This window comes from Mus caroli, chromosome 16, assembly GCF_900094665.2.
Source record: "Mus caroli chromosome 16, CAROLI_EIJ_v1.1, whole genome shotgun sequence".
In the NCBI taxonomy this organism is placed as follows: Eukaryota; Metazoa; Chordata; class Mammalia; order Rodentia; family Muridae; genus Mus; species Mus caroli.
This window is the reverse complement of record NC_034585.1, coordinates 9,864,119-9,878,914: the sequence shown is the minus strand read 5'-3', so window position 1 is coordinate 9,878,914 and position 14,796 is coordinate 9,864,119. Positions and strand designations below refer to the sequence as shown.

The window sequence follows — 14,796 nt, the reverse complement described above, 5'->3', positions numbered from 1 at the left end:
CTATGAGTCATATTCTTGGATTGATCTGTGTGTATCTTAGGGTCAGTTATCAAACTTAAAAATTTGGGCTTATTCTGAACCAAAAATCTCATTTTACACAGAGATTACAGTGAATAGAACTGTCATCTCATATATTTAAAATGATGGAGATGCTCCAACAGACACGAAGCCACTGTGGCTCTCCCACTTCCTCTGCTTCATCCTGTCAGTTCTGGAGCTTGTGGTAAGTCACTAACATACTCTCCCACTGTCTTGAGCTATGTTTATGCTGTTTTAAAAGTTAAGCGGGAACTAACGCTCCAAACTCTGAGCTCTTATGAGGTGAAGCACACAGAACTGTATAGGAACACTATAGACAGGGGGCAGGAGCAGCCAATTCTGTTGATGTTTTCAATGTTTCTGTGAAGCACACAGTAGGAGAGCCTGCTGTTCCCCTCTCTTCTCACTTTCATACGGTCTAAGTGAAAGCAGCAAAGAAAGCCTTCCGCAGTGGGAAGCAGAGCCCAGCAGGTCCATTGAAGCCAAGGCTCAATTTTTGCTGTTGAACTTCAGAAAACAATTTAGACTCTAAACTGCCAAATACCCAATTCAATCAAATTAGGCTAATGTCAAAATATGGCTGTGGTTTTAAGGTCATTCCTTTTCATTCTTCAGGTCCCAACTTTCATTTTTTCAAAATATACTCATAATAAAAAAATAAGTGTGTGAGTATTTGCCTGCATGTGTGTGTGTGACCCATATGAGTGCCTGGTGGTCAGGGAGGCTTGAAGATGGCAGCGGATCCCGTGGAGCGGGAGTTACAGGAGGCTGTCAGCTGCTTGACCACAGTATTGCAACCCAACAGTGTCCTCTGTAAGAGGACAATGTGCTTTTAATTGCTGAGCCACCTCTCCAGCCTTGGGCCTTCCTTTCTTTTATTTTCATAAACAAAAATTTTGAATAGATGTATTTCTTTTTATTTTAATTCTATTAATGACATCTTCTAGAGTCAGAATTGCCTTCTGACTCTATAGACAGCATTGTATACACACACAAATGCACATGAACACGCATGCACGCATGCCTTGTTGTTCTCTGCTGTGTCAGTGGAGGGCTTGTTGAAGTCACTGATCCCTGACAGCTGCAGGGCTCTACCTAACATTGCTCTGATAAATTTTTCAGTTTAAAGGATTTCTGAGAACACAAACCATAGTGGAGAAAGGCACACATCTGCCACCTCCTGCTCAGGACCAAGAAGGACACATAGGAGCACACTCTTTTGGCTTGTGGAGACAGTACAGCACTTAGTACTCCTTTAGAACATATTCTAATGCAGGCATCAGCCTGTGTCTCTCAGTCCTAGCTACCTGTTTTGTTCCCTGTTTCTCTCTGCTTCTAAAGTGCAGGATACAGGAAGGCATGCAGCTGTGCCGTGCTCATTATTGGGCCACTGGTTCTTAGTATTTAGCCAGTGGAAGCACAGCTCTCAAATGGGTACCTATTGCTCTTGAAGACCTCCATCTTTGCCTGTGTCTGAGCTACCAGGCTACCATCCTGCATGTGAAGGTCATCTGACTTCTGTTACTAGGCCCAGAGAGAACAGACTTTTTCTGCCTCACAACTGTCTATAAATGGCTGAGAGGTTTCCAGATTCTTCTTAAAGCTTCTCAGGCACCTTCGCCTGGGATTCTGTCCAAGGATGAAGCTTTGTTTTTTTTTTTTTTTAAACTTTTGCTTAGTAAATTAGTTACAAAAGCAGAATGATAGGAGGTGATAGGTAGAAGGCTGGAAATCTGTGACAGAGAAGCTGGCTATAAAGATGGCTGACTCAGAGAGAAGGACAGCCATGTGAGTCACAGATTCTGCAGGAATGGAATAATGTTGTCTGGCCTCCAGGGGCTAAGACTAGATCACTCAGAGGTGTCAGAGACAGTCATGTCACAATGACTGTTGTATTTAAGAGGAATAGCAACATGTGTGGGCACCACCTTCACTAGATACCAGTGAGATCCAAGCTAGATAGAGAAGAAGACAGATAAGTCTTAATGGCCTAAGGACAGTACAGGTGGACTTAGGAGGCAGTTGGCAGAAGCACCGCTTTATGAGGTGACACCCCCCCCCCCCNCCCCCAGGTATTCTACACAGAGATTCAGTTTTGAGTCTTCTTGGTGCTATCCAATTTGAGGATGCCAGCCTGTGGGGTAAAGCGTTATTAAAATGGGAATAAAGAACAATGGTCGGCATCTCACTTTCCTTCAGCAAACACAACCCCTTACCTTCTAAAATATGCATCCTGACAAGCTCAGAGCGGTCTGGGCGGCTCCGGATCTTGTGCTTCAGAAAATTTTCAGTCTTAAAAAGAAAAGTACTGCTCACAATTCATTGTAGTTTTAGATTTTCTTCAAAGATAAATGATATACCCGGTTGTATCTTTGACAGAATGATCAGAAATTTGTACTGAGAACTTTCATCTATCTCATAGTTTATAGTGTAGCCTTCCCAAATCAATCCAGAGGTTTGAAGTATATTAGTACAAAGTAAATACTTCAGAGAGTTTTATAGTTAAACTGAGAAAAGCTCAAAATTTTAAGATAAACTTTAAATAAACATAAGATGTAATCCCTTCTGAGCTGGTGCCCTGAGCAGACCTTGGGCACTAGCTCTGCACTCAGTCCCACAACATCCAAAAGAAGCTCAACTCCCAGGGGCTCTAACATGCACACAGCATCTGCCCCAACACCAGGAGTATATAAAGCTAATATTTTAGAGAAGTAGACATTTATTTAGATATTAAAATTGTTAAAAATAAAATTTTATTTGTTTTTATATTCTCAGGCACCTTCTCCTGTATTTAATTCTCAACCAACAGGTCTAGGAGCTTCTTACCGCATTCTGGGGACAGTCATAAGGAATTTTCATAATATTTGTATTTCCATACTGCATAATAGAACTTGTTCCCCCCCACCAGGCAAAACAGAAAGAAAGCCTTGCATATGGGGTTGAGCACCCATTCGATGTGTGGCCACAAAGGAGCCACTCTCAAGAACACAGTTGAGTGTTCCATGCTTATTTAGCTGTGCTCTCAGTCCATAGGCAACACACAGTGGCACAGACCCATGGAGAAATTGGCCAAGGACCTTCAGAGGTACATGGCTTCCTTGTCTCTCTGCAGGGCTAATACACATCAGAGGCTTTTGCCTGGTTTGTCTGTTAAAGATCTGGTCATGCCCTAGACTGCTTTCTTATAACACCCAGGACCACCAGTCCAGGAATGGCCCCATCAAAAGTAGGCTGGGCTCTGCTAATCAGTCATCAGTCTAGAGAATGCCCTGTAGCCTTGCAATGTGGTGGGGCATTTTCTGAATTGATCCCTCTTCTCAGTTGATTCTAGCTTTTGTCAAGCTCGTAAAAAGCTAGTCAATGCAGCCCTGAAAACACATGGATAAAACCTGTTACCATTTTGTTTTTTATTTATTTGTGTGTGTGTTGATGCATCCTTATGTGTGCATGTGAGTGTGCATATAGAGGACAGAGGCTGATGACAGGTGTCTTTTTCTCAACTTCTCTCCATTTGGGGTTTGTGCGTGTTAGGGTTTCTTTCTGAAACTAGAGCTTACCAGGTTGGTTAGACTGGCTAGCCAACAAGCACCAGGGACTTTGTTACCTCAGCCTCCTCAGTGTTCTGACAAGTCCAGACTTAATTTTATATGGGTGCTGAGGATTAAACTCAGCCCCTATAGCAACCACTTTATTGACTTGAATTATCTCTTCTGGCAGAGTTCCTGATTTTAAAGGAAGAAAAATGAACCGTCACACGCTTTCTGAAAATCTCTAAGAAACTACCTCAGAGCACATGCTATCTATATCAGGCGTCTTGGAGTCATCATGCATGTTCTGCAGTGATATATTTAGAAGTACGAGTGCCTGGGATACAACATAGAAGTAAGGATTTTAAAGAGAAATCACTCACTCTGGCTCGCTCCAGGCTTTTTATCTGCTCATGGAATGCTGCTGGACTCTTCAAAGCTGTTAGGAAGAAAACAAATTGATTCTCCATCATAAACAGGAGCTTACATCTTAGCTCGCCACTCTGCTGACCCCCTCAGTACACACCTGTGCTGACATTTAGTTACCAGGTCCTTTATAAGACTCCTACAAATTTGGACTCTTCAACATTACCCAACTGAACTTCCATTCTTTGCAAATAAAGCAAGTGGCCCTTACAGACAGAGCTGGCATAGAATGACTATAAATGCCAGGTCAGGCCGTTCTGTGGCCCAGGAACTGTCACAGATCTTTGTTCTCAGTGCCATATGCTTCTAGATAAAACCCATGTGATCTTGGAACTTCAACATGGGGACACACAGCACTCATGTCTCATAGATCTGAGGTGCCATCTATTCAGAACTCACAACTGGCTATGGTGAAGGATAAGACAAAGTGGTGTTTACATTTCCATCTGTCATCTTTGAAAACTCTGGATTTGTGTATATCCAGCATTGTCCTGTAATAGCAGGCATGTAAGAACCATGGACTTAGGTCAGCAGATGGGAGACAGGACCAGCTCCCCACAGTCAGTCAGGGTTGATCTAGCAGATGCCTTAAGCACCATTATCTGATGCCAGTTGACTAACTGGCTGGGTGAGGAGTGTGGTGGTGGAGACACCTGGCAGATTACCAAAGTGTCTTTGGGTTAACACAGCTGGATTCAAGATATTTAGAAGACGGGCAGTAAGCAGTCTTTAAAAGTCTCACTAAGGGGAAAAAAATCTGAGGAAAAAAATATCCTCATTAACTGATAAGTGATTTCTGGGCTAGCAATGAGTTATAGGACTGGAATTTTTTTTGGAAATTGTTTGTTTTGTAATTTCTAGTGTTTTAAAGTTAATTTCTAAACACTAAATAGTAGATACATAATAACAAATAATCCAGATGTATAATCCTATGTTATATAAAATCAACCATTCTCCTCTCAAAGACTTCCAAAGCTGGTGGTTAAAGGTGAGGAAAAAAGTTTAGATAAATGCTTCAAAATCAACTCTTATGAATCTCTTGAAGGAAACAACTGTACTTAGGCCAGAAATATTACACTAACTGTAGTGTTAGTTTAACCTGAGATACACAGAATTAGGTAGATCATAGCCTACTATCAAGGAGAATGACCATGAAATTAAGTTTAAGTAGAACAAGGTCATGAGTTAATTGTATCACTTTACTCTTACAGGTCTAATCTCAGATGTACCAGCACTGTTGTCAACTCAACAATGTTAAAACTCAGACATTAAAATTCACAGTAAGAACTTCACAGTGTCTTAGAGGCATCTTCTTCATTAGTGTAAAATTCAAGCCCATTTTATACACTGCATCTTTTTTAAATGTAGTCTAAGGGCTCTCCTGGGCGGCCCCGCTGACCCCTGGCGTTCCGGATAAGCTTGAAGAAAGACCTTGAGGACTGAAGGAAGCAGGGCAGGCTTTCCCCAGGAACGCCCATCCTGTCCCAGCACACCAGAGACAACAGCAACTTGCTCTTACGTGGCATGATGCCCTGGTCCACTAGTTGCTCTCTTGTCCTCCTTTGTTGCAGCCTCAGCTGGAGCACTGTAGAAAGGAGAGAGTTGATTAGCAACCACAGAAGCCAATGTTCCAAAGGGGACACTTGGTCATTATTAAACATCCACTTCACTATCCAATAAGAAGGAAATCAGCTATGCAGCTGAGTGTGGTGGCCATGGCTGTAACCTCAGCTCTCAAGGAGCTGAGGCAGGAGGGTCAGCCAATTTGCACAGTGGGTTCCAGGACATTCTGAACTACAGGTGAGACCTTATCTTAAGGAGGGAGAAGACCACACTTGGCACTAAGTCGTAAAAAACAATCATGATTCTGCTTGTTGGTCAATTCTGAACTTACTCAGCAACTCTCTTGTTCAGTTAACTGACAAACGCTAGGCATGTTCCTATTCAAAAACTTCACACGGTGCTCAAGCAAACGAAGATGGTTAGCTTATGCGGTATGACTTGTTCAAAAGAGATCTCATTCGAGCAAGGATGAGATTTCTTGACAGTTTCCTATGTTAGCAATAACAATTTACTTTAAGAAAAGGCTGACTTGTTTAGAAGGACTTCTCTACAAGGAAATAATTTAAAAGGAGCTTTAGCTTTTGTATGCTTGAGTGCATACAAATTAGGCCAGCGAGAAACTTCTAAGTTATTAATTTAAAATAGTCTTTGTATAAACACACACCGAATTTCACCCTACAAGTTCCGAGAAACCTGCAACCAACTGGCATCACTGTTTAATATATAAAATTTGATACATTGTGTGACTTGGTAGAAACAAGGCCTACATTAGGAAATGTGGACATCTAACTTGTCAAACAGAAATTAACTTACTGCACCCCCTGATCTTTCAAGGAGATTCTTTCTCTTTAGATTCTCTAGAGATTCAGTAAAAAAAACAAAAACAAAAAACAAGTCTATCTAAAAAAGAACATATCAAGTAAAACTGAAAACTTTTTCCTAGTTATTTTAAGCTGTTTTGTTATTATTTTAAAATTCTGGTTAGGATTATTCAAGGTCTGTATAGAAGTCACCTACGTGTGCTTCTCACCGGCGGGGAGAGAAGGCAGCTCAGCGCGTGGAAATGGAGGAGGCTGAACCAAAGGCTTGGCATGCAGCACACTGGTGCTTCCCATTTCCGGGAGACCCCGTGTGCCTCAGAGACCACAGTCCTGACAGCTGTTGGCCCTGTGAACACTTCAGAGCAGAGTCCTTCCTTATGCTGGGGAGCCCGGAACTGTCCTGTGGCTCTTATGAACACCTTCTTATCAAGGCTAGATATGAGGACTGAACACATAAATGTGACTTGGGGTTTTCTTTTTGGACCACAGAGTTTCACTGAGACTGAATTTAGAATTGAAACAGTTGATACAAAACGGTTACAAGTAAAAGCAGCTTAAACAGCAAGCACACGAGCTTTTTTTTTTTTTTTCCTAAAGAAATGCACAAGCGGATGCTGTGTAGTACTTAAGGTTGTCACATCAAGGAGAATCCCAAGAAAAGCAATGAGAGGACAAAGGGACAGGGGTTACTCCAGGTCAAACAGTCAATGTTGGGGAGAAGCTCCAGCAGGACAGTCTTTCCCTGCTCCCCAGGGATCCCCAAAGAAAGGTCTCAGAAACACCAATGCCCCTTAAAAACAAACAAACAAACAACAAACAAGCAAACAAACAAACAACCCTGGGAGGCAGAGGCAGGCAGATCTGAGTTCAAGGGCATCCTGGTCTACAGAGGGAGTTCTAGGACAGCCAGTGCTACACAGAGAAACCCTGTCTCAAACAAACAAACATACAAACAAACAAACAAACAGAAAAAGCTAAAACCAAACCCAACCTAACTAAACCGACCAACTAACTAAAAAACCCCTCAAACAACAACAACAACAACAACAACAGAAAATCCCAACTCCACACTATGATATGCAGGGGTGAGCCATGTTTGAACACAGAACATTTTCTGCACACTGACTTCTGTGGATGATGAGCACATCACCAGTTACTGTCTGCAAGCCAATACCATGACAACTGCTTGTGCATCTCAGAGGCTCTTTTGAGTGGTTGCTTCAAGAGCCCACAAGCGCAGGAATGCAGCCCTGGGTCCTCCAAGACTTACCCATGTTGACATGAGCAATGCACCTGCTGTGAGGTCATCACACAGAATGGATGAATGAACGCTACTCCTGGGTTCCTCATGCCAATACTCCAGACTTCCCCTACCTCCCCATTCTCTCGTCTGAGGACAGCAACTGGGTGTCCAACAACTCCAATCAAATCCGACCCTGTCTATATACTCAAGAGTGAAGGGAAGACTTCCTAGACTCCCTCACTCTCAACTACTACTCACTAGCCTAGGCTACTCATACTACAGGATCCTCCTCATACTTGAGTATTTATTTGCCTGACGGTTCCACAAAATGAAGGAGGGCACTTTATTTATGACTGATGTTTTATTACGAAGGCTACAAGTCAGAAAGAGACAATGAAAGAGGTGCATTGGGGTGGGGGTCCTCACTGGGCTTCCGTCCTTTCTCTGACTTTATCTGTACCTTCCTGAAACTAAAGGTACCCAGAAGCCATCAGTCATATAGCATACCCTAAATGTTTTCATCACTGGCAACACTGAGCAGCCTGTGTATGAGAACCAAGATCAAGGCTCACAGAAGATACTTGCTCAGCCCCAACCCCCATTACCTAGGAAACCATTTTTGGAGCTGGATGCCAGGAACAGAGGCAGACAGCAGATAGTCACGTGTCATACCACACAGCAGAAGCACCAAACACCAATTGTTTTATTTTTTATTAAACTAATACAATTTATTTAAAAATATGCAACTTAGTATTGACATTTTTAAAGTCATCAAAATAATTTATCATCATTAAATGCCTCTTAAATGTACATGATATCTTCTGAAGCTAAAAGTAATGTGCATTCAACCAGTTTCTAAAATCTATTTGGAACATTAAACATGATAGAAGTAGAAAAAAATCTCTTATGAAGTCCTCTATGGAAGGAAATTGTGAAAGGTTCCTGATTAGACAGAAACCGTTCCATCTCCAAGGGAGAATAGGCAGTGTAACTGTGGCTTCATGGAATGAATTGGGTAGTGTTCCTTCTGTTTCCATTTTGTGGGACAGATTGAAGAGTATTGGTATTAGATCTTCTTTGCAGATCTGATAGAATTCTGCACTAAAACCATCTGGTCCTGGGTTTTTGTTTTTTTTTTTTTTTGTTTTTGGTTGAGAGACTTTTAATGACTGCTTTCATTACTTTAGGGGTTATGAGACTGTTTAGATAGTTTATCTGATCCTGATTTAACTTTGGTATTTGATATCTGTCTAGAAACTTGTCCATTTCATCCAGCTTTTCCAGTTTTGTTGAGTATAGGCTTTTGTAGTAGGGTCTGATGATTTTTTGAATTTCCTCAGATTCTGTTCTTAGGTCTCCCCCCGACTTTTTTTCATTTCTGATTTTGTTAATTTGGATACTGTCTCTGTGCCTTTTGGTTAGTCTGGTTAAGGGTTTATCTATCTTGTTGATTTTCTCAAAGAACCAATTGTTAAAACAAAAACAAAAACAAGTCACGTGTGTTTTCATCCAGTTTCCTACATGGGTAAAATAAGCAAGCCAAGCAACTCCTCCCCCCCAGCTTAGGTCATTCTGACAGGAGAGAACAGAATGATTTAACCGATGCTCTCAAAATTCCTTGTATAACTCTCTCCCAAAACAACAACATGCACAGAGCTCCTCAAGCATGAGGCTGCTGCATGGGATTGTTAGAAAATATCAGTAGTTGATAATAGGACAACTGCTTTGAAGCAAAGACATTAGAAAGGACATGTCTGGAGAAGAGGCAGACTTGGAAGTAATGTGTTATATTATGTCTGTTGGCTGCTAGCTCTTTAATCTTCTGTCTGTACCAAAATGTGAACAGTATGGGAGAGTATCTAATAGATAAACTCAGGTAGACATGGGGTGCCACAGACATTGCAAAGCTTGGTGAATTTTACAATACAATTATTATATTTGTTCATATTAAACACAACAAATGAGGAACAACTTGATAAAGGCTATTCTTAGAATTAGTTATAAAGTACTGTTAGTACAAACTAATAATTTTAGAAAATAGCAAATTTCCTTTTAGTACTCCACTCACCCACACAGAATAAATGGCTGTGGGCAGCTGAGCACACTGCGAGGCAGGGGGAGGGCAGGGGTGTTTTTTTTGCTTCTCAGGGATTGTGGAAAGGATCCAGGACTGTGAAGATAATGGTGTGGTCTTCTGACTGCAGAGGTTTCTGCAGCGATAGATGTCAAGAAAGGTCGCTTTCCTCTCTCTTGAGACTCCATATTAACCAAAGCTGCTCCATTCACATGGAGGAAGAAGGTCCCAGAGCACTGGATGTTACTCAGCCCTTTGCAGTCCTGAACCCCTAGCTGCTATCCTAGAATGCACACCAGCCTGGCATACTGTCCTATGGCGGATGGCACAGGTGTCTGAGAGGCGTCTTTTCCTGGAAAGGGCTTCATGTCCAGACAGGGTACCTGAGAGTTGTATCCTGGTCCCCTCTGAGACACTAATGGGCTCATAACATCACAGTCTGCATGCTATTAGTAAGCTGACTGGCACTGAGTACCTTCCATGCCCATCTTGCAAATGTGAAGGCAAGAGATGAATCCACGTGAAGTGACATTCTGGTGTGAAAGCAGCTCAAGCACACACGAACTGTACACTTGCATCTTTCACAAAGCAAAAGCACAGAGCTAGGAGAGCAGAATGGAACTCACATTTGAACAGTTGCAGAGGTTGCCTTTAGTTCTGGAAACAAGGAACTAAAGCAACTCATTACACTGTCCCCCGAGAAGTCCTTAAACATAGAACAGAGCTTAACCCTGTGCTTCCTAAAGGAAGTGCTGACATGCACTGGTACACTGCATTCAAGAAGCACTGTGTCCTCTGTGAAAGCCCCAATCGCAGTGTATGAATCCCAAATACTGAGCATGTACAAAGTGCCCTGCTGAAGGTGGCAGACGAGGGTACAGTCCACCGGCTCATGCATGGTTCACATCCTTCTCTAAGTAGTCTGTGTCCTGAGTCATATGAAACAGGAAAATATGAAAAAGAAAGAGAACCAAAGGGGAAAACAATGGCTGCACACTGGCACAGCCTCTGGTTCTGCTTTGCACTCTGTTGTGTTGTCATAGTCTACACAGTGATGAGACTGCAACGTAGTCTCAGCTGTAGGCTGTATCTGCTAATGGTGCCACACAGCTCTCAGTAGCTACCATTTATTGCTTGCTTGTTTCCAGTGTTTGCATAATGATATTCTGGTGGGGTTTTGTGCATAAACTTTATTCCTCATTTCCTAAATTTAAATTTCTAGACAGGAGGGCGCCTCGATGGTCTCTGCACACAGCATGACTGCAGGGCAATAGGAGTAGTCTGTGTGCACAGCATCATGTTTTAAAGTTGCATCAGGTAAGTGAGATCACGAACGACTTCCTGTTGCCTCCATCACTTACTGACTCTGAGGTGCCTGCCGTGTCTCACGCGCTCTCAGGGCTAGTATTCATGAGCTTTCCTATGAATTTTTACAAGGAGACAGATTTTGAAATTTTAATTTAAAAGTTCTTGTTAAAAACCACAAAACCCAAATTGTGTTAATTAGAAGTGTTTTGAACTTGTTCTATTTTTGTCAAATAAAAAAATGTATCGTAATTGCTACTATGAAGAAGGGTAGGGGATCTAATGACTAACCTGCGTCTGGTGAGCGCGGCAAATGCTTTGGTATTAAAAGTGCCTTAGTTACATTTCCTTGCTTCCTAAATAGTTGAAGATAATAAAATTAAGGTTAATATCTAACACAGAAGATCTTACATATAATAACTTACACAGTACTTATATAAAATTTCAGCTTTTCAAGTTAAAATGACCAGTATTGAAAATTTCACTTTAAAAGTGTATTAATCACAATGAACAGTTGGCATGAGCTGAGCAAGCCAACAAGAAGCACAGCTCTGGCTTAGTGTGAGGGACACGAGCAGTGTGTTACAAAACAAGTGGAAAGGACACTGGGAAACAGAATGGAGCGTAGCCAGGGCCTGGAGATGCTGACTCATCACGCTGCAGGGCTGGGTGTAAGAGGACGGGGGAGTGGGGAACCTGCAGCAGGCTGCGAGGCAGACACAGGAGCCGGTATTGGTTACTTAACTTAAGGGTGAGGCAAACCTGCAGGTTCATGAGGGGTGAGGAGATCCTGAAAACCAAAACCCAAAGCCAAGCAGTCTCATCCAGGCTGGGCGAGCTGGGGTGAGAGTAGACAGAAATGAAATCACGCCTCAGAACTGATGATCTACTGACAGAACAAGGTGCAGGGCAATAAGCAGACCTTGGTTTCAGCTTCTTCCAAACAGATGTTGGAGTAATTAAGATAGTCAAATGGTTGGGCTCGTCTGAGCAGGATGCAGTGAGGGGCCTGACTGTACAAAGCAAGGCAGTCCCCAGAAATGTATCTCCTGGGTTGGGCATGGAGGGTCAAGTTGGCTCATGTCTAATATCTGTCTATCCAGCAGTTTAGTGGCCAAATGAGATTTGCTACAGGCAAATTATAACAAGAAAAATTTATACTGAAGAGGTAAAGTGACAAATTATTCTACTTTCCTTCAAAACAAATGTTTAAACTGGTGGTAACTACCAGCACTTCTACTTCCACGATTACTTCAATCATGAAACTGTAAAACTAGGAAAAAGCCTTCCTCAGAGATTCCCTCATTAATTTTATGTTTTAAATATCAAATTATGTGTCTGTGTGTGGGTTGGTGGGTATATATGTGTACAAGCGCCATGGGGGTCACAGCTGTTGGATCTCAGGACCTAGACTTGCAGGCAGCCATGAGCCGACAATGTGGGTGCTGAGAACTTACCTCAGGTCCTCTGGTGTGAGTACAGGGTGCTAACTTTCCAGATTTCTTTGCTGGGAAGATTTACGTTTCAGTCACAGGGGAAGAAGTTAGTTCAGGGGCTTCCTTCTGAGCTCAGGCCTCAGAAAAAGACCCCTGCCTGTGATGCTAGTACCTTGATGTAAGTATCACATTTTTATATAAAAGTTTCCTACTTATTTGTTGAAATTAAAGTGAAGGTGTGCATAATGGCTAGTAAGAAGAATGTGAGATCCATTCCATTTTATCCAGACTTCCTGTCCTCTGTCACTGCTGTGAGAGCCCCATGGTGTCAGAAAATGTCTTCTGAGCATCCTATTAAAAGTAAATACAAAGTATGCAAAGAAACACACAGCACAGGGCTGGATTAGTCATGGAGTTTGGGAGTTGGCTTTAAAAAGTGAAATTTAGCTCTTCTCCTTCACTAAGTACTGCAAGGCCTCTTGTTACTAAACAGGGATAGTTAAGAGTCTTATTCAGTTTGGTAGCATCTTTCAATGATACAGTTGTAGATTAGCTTTCTTTAATGGATTTAGCATCCTGACAGAATCATTTTGCTGTCTAACGATAGTACCAATATACACTGTCAGGAAGTATGAGAGCCTGTCTCTAACTGTTACATGATGTGTACCACCATGTTTTAATAAATTAAAAAACAAAAACTGCCTTCATCTACTTAACCAGATGGTGGCCTCATGTCAAATAATATAAACATTCGTTGAGTGATAGGAAGACAGCAAGTGTCCTGGGACAGCAGGACTGGGCTGTGATGTGGCGAAGCTCAGGGAATCTTGGGTAACATCTCAACATTCCAGGGCAGGAACTTTAACAGAAGGAACTTCCCCCGATGCCTTAAGAGTTGTTTTGAGATGATGTCAGGCGTGAGTTTTAAGCCTGAGCATCCTGTAGACCAGAAACAGAGATGTGAATTGCTTAGTCTGGACCTTAGGAAGCTCATATTTGATATGGGAGCAGAAATGCCAGATGACAAGTAGCCTTGCAGGGCCAGGTCTCAGAAACTAGGAACAATGTATCATTTGAAGCCACAGGCATTTGCTAAGGCAGAGATACAAACAGAAAGCAAATGAGTTCAGGGATCAGCTATCAAGAAAACCAACAATTAAATGTGCACTTGGAGGTCAGATTCAGAAAGGAGAGCACGGTTGTCAGAGGAGCCAGAGTGCTGCTGCTTCCACACACACAGGAGCAGCTTTGTGGAAGTTAGGCTGCAAGAGGAGAAGCAGCAAGAAGCAGGCAGGAGTGTGTCCTGGAGGCTGTGGGCTGGGCTGACACCCAAAGAGAGCTTTGTGAGGGGAACACTCTCTCTCTCTTCAGGGGGCTCAGAGCTTTGGTCGGACACAGCCAGGGAGTTCTGAAGTGATGGCTTATATTTTCTCTGAGAAGTAGCAAGAAAGGTGCAGTGTTGAAAGTGAGGATGATGGCTAGGTGGGAGGTCAGTGGAGGACGCATGGAATACTTAACAGCACAACTGGAAAACTTGAAACACTGGCAGATAATAAGGCAGCAACTATTGTTGGCAAGTCACTCACTGGCCCTGAACTATGCCATTTTTATCACCAAAAAGACCACAGGACACAAAATCAGAATACTTGGGGTTTTTCAAAAGTTCTATATATGGTACCTTTGTTAAAATCAAAACAAAACAACAACAAAAACCATACTTGCAATTCTATTCTTAACTGAAATGCAAAGAGCTCTTGTATGCAGACACAATGTGTGCACACATGTTCACAGCAACTACGACAGCTTAAGTGTTACAGGAATCTGCAAAGTCTATACTGAACATGGAGTACTTACTATTCAGCTAAGAAAGGAATTATGTATTGATATTGACCACATGAGGGTGAGGGAGAGAGAACTCAGCTGTTACGAGCAGTTGCTGCTCTTGCAGAAGTCCCCAGTTTAGCTCCTCGCACCCATGCTCATGGTAGCCTGGGGCTCTGACACTCTCTTCTGGACTCTGCGGGGACCTGTGCTCTCTCTTCCTCTCCCTGCTTCCCTTCTCCCATCTCTAACTGAGGACGAGCCTGGAAAACACATTATATGAAAGAAGCCAGACAGAAAGTGTGACATATTATTTTACTTATAAGAAATATCCACCTGTAGTGGTGGCACACGCTGGTAGGATTTGCTGAAGGAGGCAGAGGCAAGAGGATCATGAGTTTGAGGTCAGCCTGGGCTACACATTTTTGCCAGGCAGTGATGATGCCTGCCTTTAATCCCAGCACTTGGGAGGCAGAGGCAGGCAGATTTCTGAGTTCGAGGCCAGCCTGGTCTACAGAGTGAGTTCCAGGACAGCCAGGGC

The 14,796-nt window shown here is 42.6% G+C and overlaps 1 protein-coding gene across 4 annotated transcripts in view; it reads right to left on the bottom strand.

The window, feature by feature from the left end:
- Positions 1-14,796, bottom strand: part of Mrtfb (myocardin related transcription factor B) — a 162,097-nt gene that overhangs the window by 32,163 nt on the left and 115,138 nt on the right. For 3 of the 4 annotated variants that reach the window (XM_029470662.1, XM_021184572.2, XM_021184573.2), the window contains 3 exons: positions 5,512-5,577; positions 3,950-4,005; positions 2,256-2,331 (listed from right to left, as the gene is read on the bottom strand). In XM_029470662.1, coding sequence (XP_029326522.1) covers positions 2,256-2,331; positions 3,950-4,005; positions 5,512-5,577 — 198 coding nt within the window. Of the gene's footprint in view, positions 1-2,255; positions 2,332-3,949; positions 4,006-5,511; positions 5,578-11,289; positions 11,350-14,796 lie in introns of those variants that run through there. The other variant, XM_029470663.1, reaches the window with a different exon arrangement.